Source organism: Neopsephotus bourkii, unplaced genomic scaffold (assembly GCF_033783945.1).
Source record: "Neopsephotus bourkii isolate Nb327-2 ecotype Australia unplaced genomic scaffold, CSIRO-AGI_Nbou_v1 NB_1765, whole genome shotgun sequence".
Lineage (NCBI taxonomy): Eukaryota > Metazoa > Chordata > Aves > Psittaciformes > Psittacidae > Neopsephotus > Neopsephotus bourkii.
In genome coordinates this window covers 3,453,416-3,478,128 of record NW_026902239.1, presented here as the reverse complement: position 1 = coordinate 3,478,128, position 24,713 = coordinate 3,453,416, and the positions used below count along the sequence as shown (strand labels likewise).

The following is a 24,713-nucleotide window of genomic DNA, read 5'->3' as shown; positions in this document are numbered from 1 at the left end:
GAAAAATGTCACTGGACTAAAGCAGAAAAAAATCCTAGAGTGCAGACCAAAACCCACATTAATCCAAACCAGACAAGTACCCTAACTCCCAGGCTACAAACCCTAGGAGGCTGCTTTCCCAATTTCTTCCTTTCTGGTCCCATGACATTCAGCAGGAGGGATAAGTGCTATTTCACACCAGCCCAGTGACTGGAGCAACAGCAAGAGGAGAGGACAACGGGCAGCAGCAACCTCCAGTTTCGCAGATGAGGTGTCACCCAGAGTGGTGGACTGAGCACACCCACCAGCTTGCTGGCACCATCAAAGGGGGCATTCACATTCTTCTACCTTCTCTTCAGGGTCAAAACACATCTGAAAGATGTCTGGGACATTTCCGTGGCTCCTCACAAACACCACACCAAGCTCTTCTGGTGTTTTAGGTATGGTTGGACAGGTTATGCCAGGACATAGCATAGATACTCCAATAGATAAAAGTTACTGAAAAGACACAGAAACCAGTCTGAAGCAAAATCAGCATAAACTGAAGTGCACTGTAGTTTTATACAGAGCACCATTCCAACAGCTAAGCACACACATTGTACATGGCTCTATCACATCAGATCAGACAGGGAAAACCTGTTCATAAATTAGGGTGTAAAACATTTTGTTTGGGAACAAGTAGGAACCATACCATTAATATTTCAGGACAAAACAATAAGAGTTAAAATACAAAACCCTCTCACAACCACTGCACAAATTCTCTTCGCTGCTGTCCTAAAAATCCAAACTCACTCTGTGGATCTGTTAGATCCCTGGAGGCAGCTCAAGAGATACTGCTGACACAGGTGTGACAACTCTCAAGCTTGTGTCTGAGAGCAGTTGGTGCTACCTCCCACAGCCTTGCGATGCAGGCTCCAACTCCTGCATCGGTGAATCCTCTCTGGGCTCCCTTTGCTGCTGTGCTTTAGAAAGTGACGTGAAAAGTCATCTGGAGAAAAGCTTGAAAACAACCATGGCTGGGTAAAAAACAACAAAGAAATAGGACATAACAAGCAGAGGAAAGAAATAGCAAACCCAAGCATTTTCAAAGCCTTCCATTGATACATGCATAAACTAAAAATAATCAAAGCACCTGCATGCAGCAGGCATAGACTTCATTTAACAGGTGATGAAAGGCACTTATTTGTGTGAAGGTAGAAGGCTTCCATGGCAGCAAAGAAACCAGAAATAGAACATTTGTTATCAATTCTGTGCTCTAAACTGATACCTCACTGTTTTTCTCCCTCCTACGTTTTTCCTACTGGCTGCTTTTTAAACAAGATACAATGACTAACAGATGCTACAGCAGTGCAGTCCTCAGTGAATGGGTAATTAACAGATGAAAGTTCAGCAGTTGTTTCTCGTTACAGCCAGATGAGCTGTACACTCCTTATCCTGTAACTGAGGGAAGGGGATGAGCAAGGCAGCTTCCACCCCTGTTCCCTACTGTAAAATGGCACAAAGCAGTAAATACTGAGCTGGACTTGGAGGTGTCAAGCGAAAACAAACCCAGACCACTCACGTTTTATAGGTCACCTCCAGGACTGAAGAACTGCAAATACTTACAATGCTAACTTTGCCAAAAACTTAAGAATATTCACTACACTTACTAAAACTGATGAAAAAAAAAAAAGAAGTCAGAATTAAACATCTGATATTGGCCAGTGACATACATATAATACAGATTCATTACAGCTTGTTCAGAAAAACTTGTACTTCTATTGTAAATAAAGCTTTAAATAACTCCTGAAGTTCTGCTGATCTTCAAAATGTAATTTATTTCCTACAGCACAAACAAATAAATGGAACTATATGAAGAATTTGGAGGAACAGCCACATATGAATGAACACAATGTATGGCTTCAAATACCTCTAACCCAGTTTAGTTGCTGCTCCCACTGCTCGATAGCTGTCACTGTTTTCATTGTTGCTTAGCTAACCATAGAAATATGCCAACTGGGACTTGTTTGCCATTTCTGCTTCAGCGTTTGATTGTCAAAAAACATAAGCCGCAACCCTAAAAACTAGCAAACAATACATAAAGTAAGGACAAGCCTAGTTAGTCTTCAGAATTATTCAGCCAAACCTTAATTATTGCAAGAATAAGGCGACATGCGTCAAGAAGATTACAAATTAAGAGAGTTGATTCATGCATGTATGTTAGAGTAACACTGTTTCAGTTGGAAATACCACTATTGTAATAAACACATGGTGCTGCGACATTCACTGTTTCACAAATAAGAAAGCATTACTTTAGGGAATTATACAACCCAGAATATATTTCAGCTGGCAAGAATGTGAATGACTCCCTATCAGGCCACATATGCTTATAGGTAGCAGCAGGCTTGGAATGAGGTTAATAAAACCCAACCTGTAATTTCTGAATTACTTCTGAGCTAAAAATAATCTTTTACAATATTTTCCTTTGTGGGGAGGTGGGGGTTGGGAGAAAGCACAGCATGATTTGTGTTAAAGATTGTGAGGAGAACTTTTTATTTAAAAAAAACCCAAAAAACTAAAAAACTAAAAACATCACTACTAGAAATCTGCTCTTAAGACAATAAATGGTATTTAGATAAAAAAAAATAAATCTGTTTTAGATTAATGCATTTATAAATGGACGGGAACTTCTTTACCCCACCCTCCAAGCAGTGGGCTATCAACCCGTAAGTTGAACAAAAAACCTGAAAACAAACTCATACCATTAACTGAGTTAACTACAGAGTTAACAGTGCAGAACTCTTTACTCAAAACCATTTATTAAAGAAAGCATGAAGCCTTAGATTTAAATATTTCAGTATTTAATATATCCTTTGGAATGAGTTGAACTACACACCAACTTACATCAAAATAACTAAACCTGTTTTCATGTCACACTTTGCGTTAATTCTCAGCAAATCCGCATGTGCACATTATTTTGGAATTGGACAGTTTTTCAAGATGTTGTCACTGATGCTGAAGAGGTGGAGAGAAGTACTGCCAGCACTCAGTGGTCATAAAGCTACTGAGGCCTGGCCAACAAAGTACCAGAGCAGGCTCCCATTTGATGGGTTTTTTTTCCTTGAGTGCCACCGAAACCAAAGGCTGCCCTAACTGTTGTTGACTGGTAGAAGCCCCAATGGCAGCATTTGGCCACAATTGCTCGAATCATTCCCTTCATTTGCCCATCAGCAGCTGCAAGATGCCTCACACTGTCCTGTGCCACCTCTCTGCCAGCCAGTGATTTTGCCTATCCTCCCATGGAGTCACAGGAGTGCTTCCTTTGGGTCACTTCTTCTTTGGGGTTTTTTGGTATGTGCACACCAAGACAGAAGAGTGTAAAGTCAATACCTAACTGAACGCAAGTGTGGACTAATGTCTCTCATCAGCATAAAAAAAAACACCCACGTGTGACTTACAGAGCTTTATAAACTCCAGTTCTATATAACATTTGCTTCCCTGAAATCCAAATCTATTTTAATGTCCTGACTTAGAGCTCGAGGCTCATAAAACCACTACTACTCATCACTCCAATGATGGTACATTTTCCTCCTCACTTCTTAGTACTCTCATGCATATCTAATTATTAGTTTCTGATATGGACTAACTATGGACCAAGTAACACACTACAGCAAGAAGCTACTGGTCACCAGCTGAAGCACTTCAAAAGATCCATCTTCCCCTACAAAAGAAAGGCAGAACTGCCTTGCACAATGGACTGCAGATGTGAGGATCCTTAAAATAAACCAACACAAAACACACTTCTTACATTACCAAGAATTCTCTTTATTTTTAGTAATTATTCAAGCACCATCACTACAGTATCCCAAGGTCTGTGCTACAGCCTTCTAAGGAAAACAGTAACAGCAAATCTATCAGCTGTGTTTAATAGCTGCCACATTAGTCAGCTGTGCAGAAACAAATTCAGTCTGATTTCATTTTTATTTGTACCTATGCCAAGATCGTCCCAGCATCCCAGAAGAAAAGAGCCTGTAACCAAAGCAGGAATGGTCCCACAAGTAAGGTACTGGATGAGCCTCTCTGAACTGACGTTTCTTGTGGGAAGACAGAGCAAAGGGGGCTGCCGTGAGCTCGCATGGAGCTGCCATCAACACAGCCGGCATGTGCTAAGCTTCCCCTGCTGCAGCTGGGTGCAGGCAGTTAGGACCTGTAAGCCACCACTGCCATGTAAACAGGACCAAAACCACAGTTGGCGTGATACCATTCAAGAAGTTATCAATGAGTGGCAGACAAAGCCCAGCACAAGGGAACATCATCTGAAGAAACATGAGCGTGTCAGCAGCTTCATCATGTTTTTAGCTAGTAGTGAGTGTAAGCAATGCAGACGAGATAAGCACAGGCTGTCTGCCTATCTGGATTGGAGATCTCACACTTTCATGTCTTCAGGTATGCTTTCCTTCACCACAACAAATGTTTTACTACATTTCCTTTACACCTAAGCAGAGGAATTGTTCACTGTACCCATCCCCTACATGCAGCAGGCCAGGGCTCCCAAGTCAATGCTGATCTCAGCACTCCAGCACAAGAGCAGCACCCCTCTCCTCCATTCCTCTAACTGCCTCAACTCCATTTTCAACCAAACCCATAGAAAAACACTAATTTTGTGATCCTCAGGTATTAGCACCAGTACCATGAACCTTGATATTTAGTTTTCTATACATATTGAAAACTTCTACACACTCATCCCAGCATTGGTTCATTCCCAATTTCTAGGTTACCAGCAGAAGCACTCTGAAAAATTTAGGACTCCATGTAACCCAGGAAAACTGTTAATCATCCTGCTGCCAAAAAAATGTCCTTTCTGAGGTACTCAGAAATAGTACCCTATCATAGAATCTTCAGCGTATTATAGCAGTTTTTCACATGTAGCAGTTAGAATTAGGTACCTACCTTTCCACTTTCTAGTTTTCACTTCTCTGCCTCAATGTAATTGCTTTGAATACACTCAACTTTTGTTCTGCCAGAAGCATACGGAACAATTTATAGCAAAGCCTCAAAATTTTAAATCACTGGGAGTTAAACACAAGGCCTTAAAAATTCTAGACCCCATCTTTACCTTGGGAGCTACGTAAGGCATTTTTCCCATTAGCGCTTTTCACATCTAAGATTTCAAAAGCCACTGCAGATGTTTACATCTACCATTCACAAACGTTTTATTGGGAATCCTTTGGAAATTCATATTACATAACTCAGCTGGGATAAGTATTTGAGAGCGATTAATCACCAGGGATATCACATACGCATACCTCATCTCTGAAATTTACTGAACCGAAGTCAAAAAGCATTTGACCCTTTCCTCAGGCATACTTCATGAAGTGGTTTCAGTATGTATATGTACATTATCATCCTTTCCAATCTAAGCGGTAGAACCATTCTTCGATTTGTTTGCAGGGGGTTGTTAGAATTAACCATAGTGGGGGTTTTTGAAGAAGGCTTTTCAGGATTGTTGAAGCAGAAGGAAAGACTTCATCCCAGGCATTAAACAGCAGACCAGAGAGAAGGCAGCCAGTGCAAAATGGGTTTGAAAGAGCAAGAATGAAACACGGTGTTGCAGAGAACACCTCTGGCCTCGCACGAAGTGGAGCAGGAAGTCCAAGACACCTTTGGACCGTTCCAATATTGATCATTAGGGAAGGTACTTCTGTAGTGAATTTCCTATTGTAACAAAATGAAATCTTATAATAATAAAATTAGTAATTTCATACAATCTCAGGGTAAAAAACCCACAGTGCTTTGTATTTAAACATCTATAGAATGTTACAGGTTATAATGTAATTATTTTCCTTTATCATTAAAGTCATCTTAATCATCACAAATCAGCCCAAGTCTGCAAAATACCAGGCACTCCTACGCCCTTCCTCCTCAGATCTGGTGGGTAGGTTTTGCCACTGTTGCCCTATTCATCAAAGCCAAACTGATCAAAGTGAAGTTCAGAAGGCAAACCAATTCTAGACAGATCAAGCTTATGCAGCCTACAAACTGGAGAGCAGCTTTATCCATTGGGACATCTTACTTCACCATGATTGACATGCAGACTCTGATACTAGCTTACTTGGACATGCCACTTGACCATTTTGAATTTTCTCTATTTTGGCTGTAAAATGGGAATTCTATCACCCTCAAAGTTCTTTTGATGTCTATAAGTGAGAATGTCTTCTAGCCATAGCTATGGCCACATCACAATGGCCACATCTATGCTGTGGTTCACTTTGAAACAAAAGCCTTTAAAGATGGGTTGTTGCTCTTCCATTTAAGGGTTTCTGTTCTACTTTTTTTATGGTGGTTATGGTATTCTCATACAGAGGCTTCTCAGTTCTCAATGCATTAGTCCATTCTTCCACATCCATAAATTGAGTATTTCCAGTTTCCAAAACCAAGATCTGTTTCTCAAGACTTGCAGAGGAAGATCTCCAACTATGATACTAGAGGAGATCTTGCAAGCTTACACTACAAGGCTGCTGGTCATCTTTAGAGGTCTTATGGTGGTGCTGATAACCGTCAGCACTCTAAGCACCAGTAGTACTCAGGGGATTTCATCCACAGCTCCCTGTGGGGAGCCACAGTGCCTACATGGCACAGCTTGCCCCACTAATGTTTTACAGAGGTCCTGCTCTTACATCATACTCATTACTGAATATTAATAAAGCCTGATTAAAAACAAAAGGACAAGCTTTAATTAGGAGGATCTCTGTTTTCAAATTTCATTATTGCCAAATCCAGCTTCCAGAGAGCACTCTTGGATATACCACCACTGCTCAGGCTGCTACTTCCACTGTGGGCAATTTCGTCTCCTCCCAAAACAACCCCCTGTCTGTTTTTAAGGCATTCCAGTGAAAAAGAACCAGGGGTAATCTCAGTAGTTTTTCCAGAACACAAACCTGTGACAGCCAGAGCTACTGAAATAAATGCAGGAAAAAGCTGGAGGGGAACAGGTTTCAGAAGATTAATTTTTTTTGCAAAAAAATAAATTATTTTAAAAAAAAAAAAAGTACTTCAAGCACACAAGCAAGCTGTTTACAGAGGGATATAATATTCTATAACATGTTATAATGATATAATGCTACAAAGGAATATAATAGCATGTCCTAAGAAATAGGCAAAATGTTGATCTAAAGCAACTACCTAATTAGGAAAGACTGGGGGATATCCTCCCCACAAAGGATAAAATAGAAGAAACCCAAAACTTACCTACACACTTTTCACTTTTTCTTTCTCTCCTACACCTTCACTATTGTAAACACACTCCCAAAGTGCCAATCTCAGCATTTTTAACTCCTGAAGCAAGCAGGCTCCTCCCTACAAAGACAGCACTTCAGTCTAAGGACAGACTGAGCTCTGAGGATGTGAGCATGGGGGAGGGAAACTTCAATATTACAACCCATCCATCAACCACTTCTGTAAAGCTCTTTTGTTCCAAGTTCATACTTAGCAACTCAACGTCAAAACTGATGTTGGAAAATGCAAATCCTAAACTAACCCAGACTTGCACCCCTCCGTGTCTTTTTGACTTTAAACACAAGCAAGGAATAGTGAAAAAGAAATTTTCGCTACACAATCTACTTATATAAAAATGTGTATCAAGGTAAATAGTCCACTTAAAAATGACTGTGGATGCAGTTCTTAGTCTACACTACCAATGATACAGATTAGAAAAACAAAATCAGAACATACGCATCTAGGACACAATGCCTTTACTACTTCGGTTCTCTTACAGACTGGGCAAAGTCAATCAGTTGTTTTCACCTGGTGGGGCTTTTTTGTTGTTTAGCTGTTTTTTGTTGGTTGACTGATTGCTTTGGTTGGTTTTGTTTGGGTTTTTTTTTTGGGGGGGGGCAGGGAGAGGGGATATCGGTTTAGGGCTTGTTTTTTTTTGACACACACAGTTTGATTGAAAACACCCAAGGGAAAACAACTGGTTTAAAAAAGAACAACCTTTTCCTCTCTGTTACAAAAACAAAAGAACACATCTCTTAGCCTTTGGCTTATGAAGTCCTAGGTCAGATGTGGGCAGCCTTAACAAAGAAGGAAAATAGTAGGCATTCCAAATGAAAAGCAAGGGTTTCATTGCAGCAGAGAAAACAGGATGTATTCCACAGGCTGTGACTATGCTCCTTAGAAACACAATAGGGGAAAAAAAATAAAAAAAATCACTCATTATGCTCAAATAGTTAAGGGCAGACTTTTCAGTGAGCCCCATTTTTGCAAGGTTCCATGGCTGAAAGCACAGAGGTGCCAAATACCTGAGATTACAAGCTTATCCAGTGGATATTTCCCAGAGGTGCCAGTAACAAAAAAGGTCAATTTACATGTACAGTACAATGATGGTGTAAGATAAGAGAACTCTGACACAAAACTGTGATCTAGTATGCAAATGTCTTAATTTTAGGATAATCTGGTAGTCTTTAGAATCGTCATCTCAAAACTTCTTAAAGCTTTCTTCCAAGAGCTTACACATAACATCTTTTGTATGGGACATGTCCTGCCAAGAGCTTTAAACATAGCTTTATCAAATACCAGTTTGGCTTCCTCCATGTGAGTTTGGACAATTTAACAAGAGTTTATGAACTTTCATTGGAAAAAAAAATATGCATGTATAATAACAGTTTGCTGTCCATGTGTGTAATAGGTTATGTAAAATGCCAGATAATCCTGCAGTCTAACAGAAACATCTTAAAATAAGTTATTTCTCTCCAATAGCTTTTATTTGGCCTTTAAATCACAAGTTTCTTTTAAAGCACCATCAGACATATGAAGCCCTGGCAATTAAGTCAGCCTAAAGCAGTGCTTACTCAGGAGAAGGATAAGAAATGCATTTAATTAGCAGCAACTCAGGACACCAAGAACTACTTTATTTGATCGGCTGCTGTGGTGGATGATGAAAAAAGTGTTTCTTATAATTCTCATTGGAGGGCACTCACTTGCCTCAAGCAAGATGAACAGAACTACACGGATTCTTTTCCAACCTCCTTTATAAAGTTCCCATCAGCAAGAAAAAAAAAAAAAAAGGGGGGGGGAGGGGGGGATTGTATTAATGTAACCTAGATCCTAGGCAGCTTCCAAAAACCCAGCCAGGAATCTTTGTCAGGGTTTCAAAAAGAAGCCGCTGCTGAAATTCTTAAGCATGCAGCATGGTTGTTCAGGACTCCTCCTGTGAACACCAAGTGCTTTTCACTCTCTAAGGTACATTGTCGACCGTATCTGTAAGGTGAGACACTGGAAATAGTTTCCACTATCACCACTGGAGGTGGTTTCCATCTGAGATCAGGTTTACCACCCTGACTTTCAGGAGAAGCAGCAGGTATTTCACGGAGAGTATTAAAGCTCTTCCAAGGAAGCACTGCACAGGTACAAGTCCTCCAGTCAATAATTATATAATTTTGATTATACAATTTTAAAATTTTAAATTTTAATTTTTTAAACTATAATCTTTAAAAATGTTATTTTTGGCTTCTTGATTTTGTTAACTAGCTAATTTTGTTACTTAACTAACACCCTCCCTTAACCATTCTTTTTCAGATAAATGTGCTAAGACATTTACCTAGGGCCACAGAGTACCCCAGTTCTCTCGATTAGGTTGCCCGTCTTGGCTGGTTATAGCAGCCTTTCAATACTTCAGTGGGTCTTATAAGAAAGGTGGGAACTAACTTCTTATCAGGGCCTGTTGTCCTGATAAGACAGGACAAGGGTAATGGTTTTAAACTAAAAAAGAGTAGATTTAGACTACATATAAGGAAGACATTTTTCACAGCGATGGTGGTGAAACCCTGGCACAGGTTGCCCAGAGAGGTGGTGGATGTGCCATCCCTGAAAGTGTTCAAGGTCAGGTTGGACAGGGCTTTGAGCAACCTGGTCTAGTGAACTAAATTACTTTTATAGGTCCCTTCCAACACAAACTGTTCTATGATCTCCAGAGGTGCTATCCCACACCTGGGATTCTGAGATTTAAATGACCACAAAGAATGTTTAGCTTTTCAGTTCCAAAGCTCTCAAAGCATCATCTCTGGTGAGTGCTCAAGCAGTGCTGAGAACTGTTCCTTGAAAATGTTCATTCCATTCCAACTCATGCAGTCACAGCTTCAACAACAGCCGCCAAGGGTGTGTGTGTGCAGAAATAAGAAAAGGTACTGCAGTAAACAGCACACAGTTCAAGCATCTTTTACAACACCCTGTAAGTGGAGACTGTGCTCTAGTGTTCACTGAGATCACACAGGGCTTTCAGGCTAAGTGATGAGAAAGACTCTGGTCACTTCAGTGTTTTCCTACAGAGTTCATACCAAAGGCTGCTATTCACCTTTTGTCAGGCAGTGACTTTTCCAATTTGTTATTTCTCTGAAATGCTGAGATATTCTGGGGTTCTCCCTGGTAAGCTCAAACTTATACTAGAAATTCACCCACACTTTCATTTGTCTTCAGGATTAAGTTTATTCATATTTTATCTGTATCATAATAATAATCATAGTTATTAGTGGCTTATAAAATAGCTTAGAAATACCATATAGACATAACCAGTGATAAAGCCAATGAAGCACAAACATGCCAAGCTGACAGGAGCTCAGATGAAGACAGGCTTTTGTCTGTCATTACCTAATTCACTTTTCTACCAATTGCACCTCACAATGCATTTAAATCATTTAAATATTTAATGTGCTAACCTGCAGCACGTTACCTCTATGTACAAAGCTAAATTACATTCCCTTCATCCTACCATTTACAAGATGATGCTAATTTCAGACTGCAGCAAGTTTCACAATTTGTCAGCAAGATTATTAACAGAACAAAATGGCTCATAAGAAAAAAGCTACTGTATTTTGTGTGTTGGGAAAAGGGGTGGGAGAGGAAAACATGCTCTGTTAGAGCAACAGGGTCAAAACAACACGCCTTGCAGAGCACTCCCTCGCAAGCTACATACCACACTCTTCAGAAGGGACATCACAAATTACAGAATTCAAGCCAAGCTCAGCAACGAGCAGGAACAGGCAGGATAATAAATAGTGCAGATGGTTTTGGTCTTCATTACCATCAAGTAGACACAATGTCTCTGTAGCAGATACAGAGCAAACAGAGGCTCTTGTAACATGACAAACTACAAAATACCAAGAGCTCTATGTGTTTGTGGTATTCTTCACCCCAGGCAAACACTCCATGGATTTCTAATTACCTGTTCTTCTTGCAAACCTCAAGAAGGCCCATAACTATTGTGAAACTTCGGGTTCTTCAAAACAGACCTTTTCAAACCACACTTAACTAAATTGCCATCTTCTACCTTGACTTGTATGTGTTAAGACTAAACTCTCTTGGGCAAAAAAGCCTTATGCTCACAGTTAAATTGGTATTGTGGCTGTACTGAGTAAGTGCTTTCTAATGTTTTAAGGAAATTTGCGATTGCAAATAGGCCAACACTGCAGTTTCACCTTCCTTCAGGATAAGCATGCACAGCCTCCCTCCTCTGCGTGAAGGGCACTTCTCACTGAAGGGCAGCCCCATCCTACCGCCAGCCACCAAGACAAGGCAGGGCAAGAGAACTGGCTCACACTCACTCCCTTTCTCCAGCTTCCCTGCCTTTCCTGAAGGTAAAGATCACAATTACAGATTACAATTCCATACATTTTATAATTATTACATAATTACAACTGCAACTCTAATTTCAAAATCAGCTGCAATAATCTGTTTACATTTAAATCATCCTTGTTAAGATCATGCTTTGCCTCTCCAGGACAAGGTGAACCCTACACAATGTTACCCGGGATTTCAGCAAGCGCGGAGGCAGAAACACTTTGGCACATGTTGCACAACTGGGGCTGAGCCCAGCTGCAGCCTAAGACGGTCAGGGCCCCATTCCCTGCAGGACTGCTCCCCACGGGGCTTCGGCCATCCCAACCTGCCCAACAGGACAGCACATGCTCCCCACTCCGAGGGTAGCAGCCAGAGATATGGGGAAGGGTGTTGGCTCTGGGGAAATCAGCTGTTATTCCAGCTTCCTGTATCTTGCCTTCCATCAGGCTCCCAAACACAAATGGTATCTTCCCCCATTGTCACCCTTCTATTTCCTACCCTACCCGTTCCCTATGGCATCCATTCAGCCATGCAAGCTGACTTTTGGTGATAAATATGCTGCTATCTTATATAAAGCTCTTGATACTCTATTGCATACACACGCTATTAAACAAAAAAAATTAGCAAGAGGAGCCACACAGTAACTATCTACCTTTATTTTAATAGAGTAAGAAAATGGTTTAATGAACAAGTTCTAGAAAACTGCATCTAAACACACCGAGGCATATTACAAACATGACGGTATTTTCATTCTTTCTCCCTCGTAACGCACATAAACCAAACTTGCCAAGTTCTTTCTCATATTCTAAGCATTAAAGCTCACAAAACAGGGCCTCCATCTTTGCAACACTCCAAATCAAAATAGCGTAAAGGAGACTATAAACATATATTTCATTGCATTATTGTTCATAAACGCATTAGCATATATCTCAAGACTGATTACTTCCAGAAATCCCAGGATTCCTGGCCTTCTGGTGTGTAGCGTATATGTTGAAGGCAGGAAAAAATCATTCAAAATTTGAGAAAAAAGGATTTTATTTGCTTCATGTCCAGAAAGGAGGGGGAGGGAGAGGAGAATCTTGCTGTGTAATCAATCAAGCTTTGCTTGCACTGTCTTTCTTCTAAACTGGAAATCAAGGACCACAGCTAACAAAAAAGGGAATGGTTTAGGTAAGTTTTGTAAGAGCTTGTTCCCATTTCCTGGTAGCTGGCTTCTTTTCTCTAATTCAGAATGTTTTAAGCACTTCTAAGAACAATGTGGCTAACAACATTTTGAGTTTTTCTTTTTAACATTCAAAGATACCACATTTGCTAACATGACTTGTTTTTTCAAGCCACTCAAACATATTTGGTTACTCATCATCATCTAGATATTGAATAGGAAGGGAAAGCCAACACCACTCACTTGGGAGCTCCTTCCTCCCATACAACAGGAACAAAAGGTGCCAGTCGAGATAACCCACAAAGCACTCCTCTTAGGCCCTGCTAAGCCTCTCGTAAGCAAACTCATCTGTTGCCAAAAGCCAAAACTCTCCGCAGTAGAAAACAGAAGACAGATGTCTGTTTGCCAAGAGAAAGACTGAACTTGCTTTCTTACTCAAACCCAAGCTGTTGAGAAAGCTGACCCAAATAACAACCAAACACAAAAATGTATGTAAGCCAGTGAACAGCAATATTTATCCCACCGCTTAAAAGCTGATGAAGGCTGTTCCTTAGGCAGCATTTTGACACTAAAAAGAAAAAAAACTGTGAGCAGCAAGAACATACGTTCCACTTGGACATACCGCCAGGAGAATAAAATAAAATAAAGAACCGCCACTGTCACCCAAAGCAATACACTTGAAATCTTCATCATTTTTTCCATTATGATTTACATCAGTATGTACTGCTAATAGAAAAATTAAGTGGCCTAACTCTTCAGATAGCATCAATTTTGCAATTTGTTTCAGGAGACGTCTGGTATAGACCTAATCTCTGAAACACAGCAGCTTAATTAAAAACAAAAAATATGATCGTAATCAAAATTTGCTTAGACTACAGCCTGATTCCAGTTAAAGGAATATCCAATTAACTAACTTAACAGATCTACTGGTTGTCAAGATGTTAAATTTCAGATTAAAACAGAGCTGCTGCTTGCTCACATGTAGATGAGGGAAATACAACCTACTGAAACATTAAGGTGTCCTTTCAGTTCAAAAGTTGTAAGAGCTCAGACACAAATACACACTGAAGTATCTTTGAGTTTGTTTGGTTTGGGGTTTTTTTTGTCAAGTAATAACTAGATACTCTTGCTTCCACAACTGTAATGGTGTAAATAGTTTTGTTCTCAATTTATACTCTGAAAGCAGAGCAGTAGACAACTCTGTGTTTGGAAGGGAAGCATTAAAAATGAACAAAGGGACATACTTGGACAGGATTACTACGGGGTTATCCACTGTCCTACAACCCCAGCCAGGAAGGCCTTACACTGGAGGTAATGCTGACATGGAGGAGTGAGAAGGGGGGTGCCATGAGAAGGGGAGTGTCATGAGAAAGCCAGAAGCTCCATCAAATTTCATCCTTTCTTTTCTCTTCCTCCCATTCCCTTCACCTCCTTCCTCCCAAATCCTACCAGGCATGCAGAGGGTGTTGCATCTGAGGAAGGGGAGATGCCCAAGATCAGTTTTATCAGGCAGAACACAACTGGCGAGGTGCAGGCACTGAAACTGTCACACCTCAGAGCAGGCTGGACTGGACATGGAGAGACAGCTCAGAGTACACCTAGGGTGGGGAGCCTGAACTACTGAAGAAAAGGAGGAAGAGAAGATATAAGAGAGGAGGAAGGGAGAAAAAAATAACAATCAGGCCTTAACCTAAAAAGTGTGCAGACCAGTGGCTCCAACAGGGAAATTACCAAGCAGAGCCATGGCAAAGCAATTACTTGGCACTGTCTCTTTGCAGGTGTAACTACCTGCCTCCAGATTGCACAGTGACGTAAGTCCAACCACATTCAGGAGGACCTTAAACGTTCATATTCTAACGATTCATAGTTCTCAAAGAGCAACAAAATCTCATATGCACAATGCTGATTAAAGGACAAGAGGCCAATAAATAAATAAATAAAAACAACCTGACTTAACACACCATAATTCACAAATGACAAAGTAAAAAACCATGACAGCCCGAAGCCAGAAGCAGCCCTGCCCAGCTAAAACACAGTATGATATAAATACAAACAACTTGCAAAGTCCACCCACATTAATCTGTGCTTCACCCACAGGTAGAAAGGTATTTTTCCTAGTCTCTTAAGTGGCATGTCATCCAGGCTCTCTGGAGACTGCCATCCAACCAGCAGGAGGTTTCCTGTCCAACCTACGGCTGAGAACAACATTTAATTACCATGCTTAATCGATCTTGTTAACTGTTAGGGTGGACAGCTTTGATCTTTCCTGCTGATAGCTAGTTTATGACTACAAAAGAAACTGGCACTTTGCATAATTGCCAAGCCTTCAATGTGCATTTTTTAATTCCTTCTATTTCTCAATCTCTCTTTCTGTTTGTGCTACAGTAATGATCCTGCTAACAGGAACCAAAGCACATCCCCTCATTTATGGTATTATTTATTTGGACATGCAGGAGGTGAAGGGAAGAAAGATGAGGAAAGGGGAATTGCCTCTCCTTCACCCAGAAATACAGAAAAAGATCAGAAATCACCATAGTAAATCTGGCCTCAGCAACATTGTGTGGCTGATGGCAGCCAGCACTAAAAGCAGAAGGTGCAGGAATCACTAAGATGTCTGGGATAATCTGCTCCCCATCCCCCTGAAAAGCCTCATCTGACTCTTCACTGATTAAAGGCTTGTTTAAATTCCAGTACAGAGGTTTTGAGGAATTTCAGTGGCTTTCCACTGTGTTGTTTTATGTTTGTGAATAGGTTTACCCAAAAAATGCCTCTTCTACAGGAGCTTCATATTAGCAGCTTAGGAGAAAAGCCCACAAGACCAAGATTACTGGCTTGTACATAGCCAAGCTGAGACTGTGCCAATACCAATAGGAAGAGAAACTTCTGAGGACATTCTACCCTAAAATATCCAGGAACCTTCAAAATAGATCCTAATTTAAAACAAGTAAAGACAAGCAAGCTTAATTCATTAACTACCTCTCCTAAACACCCTTTTCCTCAAGGATCAAGCCAATCATAAGATCTACGGAAATAAACGTTCATAGGTGGTGTATAATGGGCTCTGAGAAACGTACAAAGCAGCCCTACATTTCAGCCAAAGAGTGTCAACTGTTTTCAAAACGGCAAGCTAAACCCTCACCACACTGAATTCAGCTGGAGCTTTGCCACGCAGCAGGACAGCAACTTGGCCCACCGTCCCCATGGGAAATCTTTTCCTAACTTGGACTTTCTTCCTGCTTATTTCAAATGAAATCTCCTTTGGACCAGGTTGAATCTCCACAGATAATTAGTCTTGCACCAGCTAAATAAAACAAGAGTTATATCACTTCTGAATGGCAACCCGAGTAACTACAATAGGGTAACAGAGAAAATTTCTTCTTCTTTTAATCCAAGGGGAACTTGGCAACGAACTGTTTAACAGGGTTTGAACTTCGCTGCTGAATCTTTGCATTGCACAGCAACAGAGAGAAGAAAAGTATCACAGCGCACAGCCACCTCAAGCATCTGCAGAATATCATAGCTGAACTGTAGCTCCCAAATAGGGCTAGAACAGAATTATCCACCTAAAAGTCAGTCCTTTCTCACCAAAGCTTCCTCAACAGCACACCATGGTTTTTGTGGTTGGTTTGGGGTTTTTGGTTGTGGCGTGTTTTGGGGTTTTTTGAGAGTTTGTCTTCTTTCTGGTGGGGGCTGTGTGTTTTGTTTGGGTTTGGGGCCTTTTTTTGCCTAAACCTTTTCCTTCTTGAAGGAAAACAAGGTTTCTTCTTATTATTACAAGATGAGAAATACATTGTACACTCTATCCTTACACCAGAAGCTACTGAAAGCCCAGCAAGTCAGCCAACCCATTCATCTCCTGCCTACTGCTGATACTGCCTTGTAAAACGTTCATTTTTGGTGGCCAGGGATGGAGGAGGGGTTTCCCTAGGAATAAGCTGAATAAAGCTTCCTGTTCGGCTGAAGCAGGAAATGTGCTCCAGTACTGCCTTGCACACAAAGAGTGGAAAACACCTACTAAACAAAATAGCAGGAGATGAAGTGTAAACTGGATTGTCCTTCCATCATGCAGACAAATAGAAAGCCATACTTCCCATCCCCCCAGCTCTCTTGCATTAATGTACTTAAACTTGGGGGGGGGGGATGGGGGGATACATGCATATGTGTATATATTCTGCATGGACATCAAATGATTATGCTGTGCCTTTAAAACCAAAACTGAAGGATTTTAAACAACAACAACGCTAATTAGGAGGTAGCATTTCCTCCCTTCCACAGAATCAGTTTCTTCTTGTTAGGATAGGAGGTACAACTGGCCAAACCCCATCCTACTACTGGAGAAGCTGAACCGTAAGTTGTCATTAGGTTAACCTCCCAGCATTTCTCTCCAAACATCTCTTCAGAAAGACTAAAAATAAATAGCCTAGAAAATGAAGGGACAGGCTTTCAGTCTGACAAACCACCAGGATCCACAGGGAAGAACAGCAATATTACATCTGGCATAAGAATCTGCAGATGGTAGAAGACATGAACAGAAAAAAATGTCCTTCTTCATGCCCTATTGAAAACAATGACTGTTTAAAACTTCACAGTGCTTCCCAAGAGCTGGCCTTGTAATTCATGCAACATTTCTTTGCTGCCACCATACATGCCTTTTGATGAGCTGTGATCACTTCAAAGCTGCACTTGTCCTCACTCACCCTTACGTTAGAGAACTGAAAGTGATGAAAACTACATCACCTAATCCTAGATCACTGCTACAGATGCACACTGCTAGAAGGTGGAAGATGAAAAGCTGTTAGGCAAGTTCCACGGTGTAAAACATATTACAGCAGCTGGATGCTGGAAACATATAACAAAACACCACACAAACAGAAAAGCACATAAGCTTAATGAAAACCTGATGAAAGACTGTTTAAATAAAAGCACTGAAGTCATTAATTCTCTAGACATGGCTAGCACAGTTAAACTAAGGTCACAGGTACTGCAAGCTACACTTGAGTATTATAAACCACCATGAGTTATAAACCAGTCACTGGCCCCACAGGAACGTGTCTCATCATATTTTCATGTCCCTTCTTATGGCACAACACACTGCTTGTCATGCAAAGCCCAAATACGTGTTGGGAAAGCGTTTTACTAAATGGCCTTAAAAATACCCTTGTATTGAAACAGAGTCAGGTACAAGTTTCTCAGCTCGGGAACATAAGAGAAACTTCTCCACCACCCTAATTGGAAAGTTTAAGACAGCCAAACCAAACCAGAGAGTGCTGAACCGTTCCACTGAACCCCAACATCAGCACCGAACCTTGAAAAAACCAACCATTGCTAAGATCACAGAGCTGAGAGCTACCTTCAAAATCCTGAAGCTGCCATGAAATTAAACTTCACGAGGTGCATGTAGCACACTAATACAAGCCCCTTGAAAAGCAGGCATCCTAGTCAAAGGGCATGGCAGAAGTCCAGCCAGTCTTGATAGATGAGGAAGTTTCCCCTAGTATGGGTTGCAAAGACATAGCACCTACTGCAACACAGCACATTATTAACTAGTTTGCTACATCAGAAAGTTCTTTCAAATGTGCAACAAATGGATGTACTAGGACTAATGCATTTGCTACAGGGTACCAAAGAGGACATAACACAAGAGAAACAGCAGAGATCATTCAAGACACATTCACCCATGAATAACCCCGTATGTGTATCTGGGAGCATATGGATCCTACACACACACAAGGACACAGCGTACAGCCAGACAAGCAAGCATAGTCCATGACTGTGAAGAATGACTAACTGAAGACAAAGAGCTTTGTTCTGCCTGCTTTCCCTCCCTCACACCCCTACCCCTGCTCAGCAAGGCACAAACACTAATGGACCCCTGTTATCTGAAGGATACTACGTAGAAACATTACTTTGCAACAGAATGATGATAGTACACAAATAAAAACCCCTTGCAATTTCAAAGTTTGTACTTTCCCAAGCACCAGGGACATATGTAGCATAGCTTATACTGGATGCCATTCTGCAGCTACTTTCCAAGAAGTTTTTGTAACCCAGATCTGAAGTTCACTAGTCCTCTTCTGGTCCTTCCCATATAAGCTCATGCTGGGATCACAAAAGTCATCCTGTGACCTCCAGTTCCAAGAAGAAATTATTGTCTGGGCCTCACAAAGAGAACAAAAGCCATTTATTCAAGTAGAAATTACCCGTGATTTGAAAAGCAGGTGTACACTGTCCTATCCCCTCATCCTGAAAGCCAGAGCAAAATACTTAAGTCATCTGATACAACATCATGTTACCACAAGTGATACAGTAGCTTCCAATATTTTCCCCACAAGGAAAGGTTTATGAGCAATAAGAATCTAGTAAATGGGAAAGCAACTAAATTTGCTTACAATCCTTGATGTTCTTATAGTCCCATAACAGCAAAGAGCTTTCTCCATGAAGCTTCAGTATCTTCAAAACCGGGAAGGAAAAATCCCCCTTGTCACTGTCCCCAGACAAAGCCAGCATTATTGAACCATTCTCTTTGTTTTGCAGATATTTCCCTTTAATGCCAGGAACAGTGTTAAACTTGCAGATGAGCCTTGACGGCTTGCATTATAGAGACATTCATGATGCTAACTACAACTGATCATCCCACCTGACCTCCCTGGCCAGATTACAACATCCAGAAAGCATATAAGAAAGAACTGACATCTCTTTATGTGCAACTTCACATCAACATGCTTAGCCTACACATAAATTCCCAATTCCTTGCAACCCATAGGCAAATAAAGAACTCTTCCTTTTTTTTTTTAAAAAAAAAAGATGTGTTTCATATAATTAAAGAAATATTAAAAAGAAATCATTAATTTCCCTTGACTTTAATAAATAAAATCTTTAGAAAGAAACTATTAGCAGCAGCGATGCAGCTGGTAAGTAGCAAAATCAAACTTGACAGCAGAGACACCACTTACCAAAGAATTTAAAACCAAATGGAGAAGGCCAAACGTAAGAGCAGAGTCCAGTTTTGGGAATTGAAATGACAAGAGCAAAGATCATCAAATTAAAAGCAATAAGAGGCTTAGCTCAAAGAACTGAGCTGTGATTAAAAAAGTAGCAAATATTTAACTTGTGCAAAACGATGACAAAGAGCAAATAGAATAACTGTCTGATACATGTAAAATGTCATGGTTTGCACAGTGCAGCACTAGCCTTATTTTACTCTTCCCTCCAGATGTATTACATCAGTGTACAGTAGCAATTAGCTCCCTATTTAAAATAGAGATAAATAAAGACTGCTTTCTATCAGGGCATCAATGTAATAAAGCACCATACTGCAGTATCCCCAGTGATAGAACATTCTCACTTCAAGTCTGACAGCATCATGCCATGCCAAACTACCACAACTATATTGGCAGAAGAGGATAAACCTGTCTTGGTGAGGAAGAAAAGCTCCTTAAGTTTATCAAGCAGTTACAAACGGGTTATCTCAAAACTTTAGCCTAATGCTTACAACCTGCAGAAATCGCCTATGGGTAAGGGTGATGAAGGCTTTCTCCTTTGGAGGAATCATACAATGAAGTATTCCATGAGGAATAGTTCTGCAATGAACTACAGATCACTACCGGTGGTCTCTGAGCAGCAATCCTATTTAAAATCAGCTTATACCTTACACAGCTGTCCCAGAAGTTGCAACATAGTTCTTTGGATGCCTGAATGTTTCCAACACATTGAGACAGCTAAGCTGATGTCGCAAGCCTTCTTTCACTTGGTCTGCAGGGAGCAGTAATGAAACTCCATGTAGCAGATTTTACAGGATCCTTTCTCCAAAGCTGAACCAAGCTCAGAAAAAAACTTCCTGTAACTCTATGTAGATGTACAGTTAGTCGCTTCTGAGGACCACTTTACAGGCTCAGAAAGAAACTGAACAAGCACTACCCCATACTGCCACTACTTAGGAGTCGTCCTAAGCTGAATCTGTATCTGGCTGCTTGTGCTCCTCATGAAGTTGAAAATACAAACTTGGGATCAGTTCTGCACACGGAACAGGAGCTCGGGGGAGCCCAGAGATATAAAACCAGCTGCAAAGTACCTCCAGGTTTCTATTTACTGAGGTTTTCCCATGCACATACAAAAGAATTAATCAGGCATGTGGGCTGACCTGTCAGAAGCGCGGCTGAGCCGAAGTCTAGCGCAAACCCGGCATAAACATACAAACCAACCCACCCAGCCCTGCCTTAGGATCCCCGCGCTATCTCCCGGCTAAAGCCTCCCCGCGCCGGCACTACCGGCAGTACCGGCCGCCGGCTGCCCCCGCCGCAGACACCCTTCCAGTGGTGGATTAGCGCTCTGCTAGAGAGCGGCAGCGGGGAAACACCCGCACCACCAGCCCCGCACGCTGACACCTCCCCGCCCGGGCGGCAGCCAGCGCCGGAGCCGCCGCGACGAATCCCGGGGCCGGTGTCACTGGAAGGGGGACAGGTCGCGCCGCAGTCGGCGGGTACCCGGGAGGAGCCGCGGCGGGGCCAGGTACCACCACCTGAACAAGGGACGGGCGAAAGGAGGATGCTTAAGTGTCCCTCTTTTTTGTCTTCCTTACAAGGATGAATAAATGAATAACGCAAAGCCCGCCGAGCACCCACCCCGGCCGATCCCCCCGCCACCCGGCCCGGTGAACGGGAAGGGTCTCACTTACGGATCTTGACTTTGCGGTGGTCGAGGCGGGCAAGGAGCGCCTCCAGTGCGCCGAGGCGGCGCTGGAGCCGGGCGTTGCGATGGCAGAGGGAGTCCGCCTCGCTGAGGATCCCGCCGAAGATGTCGCCGGCGCAGCGGGAGAGGTCGGAGAGCTGCATGAGCAGCGACACCAGCGCGTACGAGCTGACCTGCTCCAGCGCCCCGAAGAGCGGCACCGCGCCCCGGCGGCGCCCGGCGCCCCCCTCCGCCGCCCCGGAGGGGTCCCCCGGCGCCGGGCCGCCCCGCTCCGCGCCATCCCCGCCGGCCTCCTCCAACCTGCACAGCTTCAGTGGCTCCAGGGTCCGCAGGGGGAACGGCATCGCGGCGGGGGAAGGCGGGCAGTATAGGGCACGGCTGGGAGGGGGGAGAAGCTAGGCGTCCCCGCCGCGAAAAGTCTTCATCCGCGCAGCGGCCGCGGTGACAAAAGTTCAGAGAGAGCAGAGAGAGAAAGAGGGAGGGAGAACAACAACAAATGAATCGGGGCGGGAGGGCGGCCGGGCTACGAGCTCCGGGGCTGGGCAAGAACAGCCGCTGCTGCCGCCGCCTCGGCGGAGCCCCGCTCGGCGCCCATGTGCGGGAGCGGCCCCGGGGGCGGGAGCGGCCCCGAGAGGCGGGAGGAGAGGGAGGGAGCGGAGCGGGGCCGCACGGCGGGCGCGGGGAAAGCGGCGCTGCCCTGCGGCCGGGAGACAGGAAAGAGTCCGTGTTTCTCTCCCTGAAGCGGAGACTGAGCAGGAGGAAGCGTGGGAAGGGGGCCTGAAGCGCCCTGGATGCGGCCACAAAGGAGGAAGGCCAGCCAGAGGGAGGGGGAGGAGAAAGAAGCGAGCCCGCAGCAGCCCCACCTGGGGAACCCCTCGCCGTTGCAGGCACTTTTCTGAGCGCACCAAACTCCCAACCCGGAAAGCGAGAGCTGAGAAGGAGAGAGGGAGGAAGGGAAAAAAACCTCCGCGAACCTGGGAAAAGAGGCCGCCGCCTACCTGTGGCTCCCCGAACTGGAGCCTCTGCCAGAACCTCACCCTGCCGGCCCCGCCGCCCCCCGGCGGACACCAGCCCGCTTCTGCCCCGCTGCCTCCCCCTGGCAGGAGAGAGGAGCCGAGCAAGAGATGGCGCAAGGTCGTCGCTGTCCCCCCCTCCGCCCCAAGCCTCAGCCCCCTCCCCGCCTGCACCGCAGGTCTGGCCGGAGGTGCTGCTCAAGGCAGGGGAGGAAGAGCAGCCGGCCTGGGAAACGGGGGTAGCCGTGTGAGCGGAGCTCCGACTGTTGTTTGTGGTTAATTTTTAGTACGGTCGACGCTAAGGTGGGAAAAGCAAAGTCTGAACCAGGCAGCATGACATCGAGCGTTGCAGCACCAAACGTTACCCCAGCGCGTAGTTCTGGTATGGGCCAAAGGCAAGTTTAAACCATAGAAGCCCCTACGAGACACAACCAGCTCTTCACCGGGACGACTGCTCTAATGAGCTATTCCCCACAGAACCAATTTAGTCCACTAGCAACTGTCAGCAGCTGCTCTTTAATTTTAATTGGACAATGCCCTGCTGGCTCCAGCTCCTGCTCTATGATAAAGAGGGGAACACAATCCCTCTCTTCTTGAGGAAAAGGACCTTGGGGAAAAGTGTCTGTACAGTTCCCTCCTGCCCTGTAGTTTGCTGCAGCTGATGAATCTCAGTGATGAAGGAAAGAGAATCAGCTGGGGAATGAAGGATCTAGAGACAGACCCACTGTGTCCTTTCATTAGCATCCTGGGGACACATAATTTATAACAAAATATTGTAGTGATTCTCATATGTAGTTTTAGCTTTGGTTGTTTAAGGGATACCTGAAGAAAACTATTCCGCCAGTAGTGTTTCAGAAACTCCTTGGTGCATAGAGGAGTCTGGGAGCAAGTCTGCATGCAGTGGAATACAAACCAAGGACTTGCTGGCATGCAAAAGAGTTAAGATCTACAAGAAACACATTTAGGGGTGATACTCATATGCAAAAATTGCAAGTGACTAATTCTTCTCTTACATTAATCAAGTTTTTCATCTTCAGGTTTTCCTGAGGGAGTGAGAAAAGGAACCAGCAATGCAATATAGTTAAAAAAAATAAAGAACAAAACTGTATTTCTTCAGACCTCAGTCCAAAATAGGTTACCAGTGGATAACTTTGCAACTTGGAATGCTCCTACTGATTTTCTGTTACAGACAGTACCACCGAGTGCATATGTGCAGTATTTGTAGAACCTGATGAGAAGAACATGGTGCAAACAGGCTAAACGGCATTTAAGCACAGAAGGAATCCTAAGCAATAGTCTTTCAACAGGGAAGCTGTCAGGATTGATTAACAGAGGATGGAAAGCAGTCATTCTCTTATAGTGAATTCTTCTGGTTTTATTTTGGAACATAATGTCTTCATTACTTCTTAGACGTGTTTGGGATAGTTGTTTGATAAAAGCTCTGGCCTGTTCACTGACATGCTTGAATTGAGAGGAGCATACCTTTGTATGTTTTATTTAAGTTGTAGGAGTGTGATGTGGAAACCAAGTATGAAGTGGACTTAAATATAAAACACAGTAGGAAGAGCACAAGCAAAGAACTCATTCAGGTGTCAGCTGAAAAGAACCCACAGCAACTTATCTGCTGGGGCGAATATCATATAAGACCGTGAGCATGTTTGTTTGACTGAAAATTACCGATTTTTACTCTGAATTTTAGTGATTGGTAGTTTAAAAAAGAAATAATTACCAGTCTAACAGCCTTTCTGAAAATTCGCATCAAATCCTGGTATTGCAACTATTTTTGCATGTTCCTATCTGTAAGCAGGGAAAAGGATTTAAACCAGGTTTGAGGAGAGGGAGAATAATAACAAGAAACCAAAATTTAGGTAACACCTAAACATAGCAAAGAGCCTCAGCTACTGTGAGTGAGCGGAATTCCACTGCAAGTGAAGCCTACTTTACCTATTTCACTGGTTCCTGTGTTTGCAAACTGGAAAATTAATTAGTGTGACACCTTGAGCATTTCTGGTGCAAATACTGTCTCATAACCAAGTTAAACCAAGTTAAGAAATAAATCTGAATTTTAAATGCACTGACATTCTTGAAGCATTCGAAGTCTGTGTGTTTATTGCAGATGATACTCTGTTTCTTTTACTTGGGCCTGTTTTTCTGGGATGAGCTGTTACCACATGGAATACTCAGAAGGAAAACAAATGTGAAAAAAATTTAGATATTGGGTGACTGTGAACATCAGTTAACTGAAACCAGTAAAGGACGGTCTCAGAGATTGTTTCTTC

General features: G+C 42.8%; 2 protein-coding genes across 6 annotated transcripts in view; both read right to left on the bottom strand.

The window, feature by feature from the left end:
* The window catches only part of NHSL1 (NHS like 1), a 175,626-nt gene extending 153,853 nt beyond the window's left edge, over positions 1-21,773 (bottom strand). For all 5 annotated transcript variants that reach the window (XM_061378302.1, XM_061378303.1, XM_061378304.1 and 2 more), the window contains exon 1: positions 21,408-21,773. In XM_061378302.1, coding sequence (XP_061234286.1) covers positions 21,408-21,765 — 358 coding nt within the window. In that variant the 5' untranslated portion in view covers positions 21,766-21,773. The remainder of the gene's footprint in view (positions 1-21,407) is intronic.
* REPS1 (RALBP1 associated Eps domain containing 1) overlaps positions 1-24,713 on the bottom strand; it is a 499,053-nt gene that overhangs the window by 377,327 nt on the left and 97,013 nt on the right. The gene's annotated exons all lie outside the window — the stretch shown is intronic.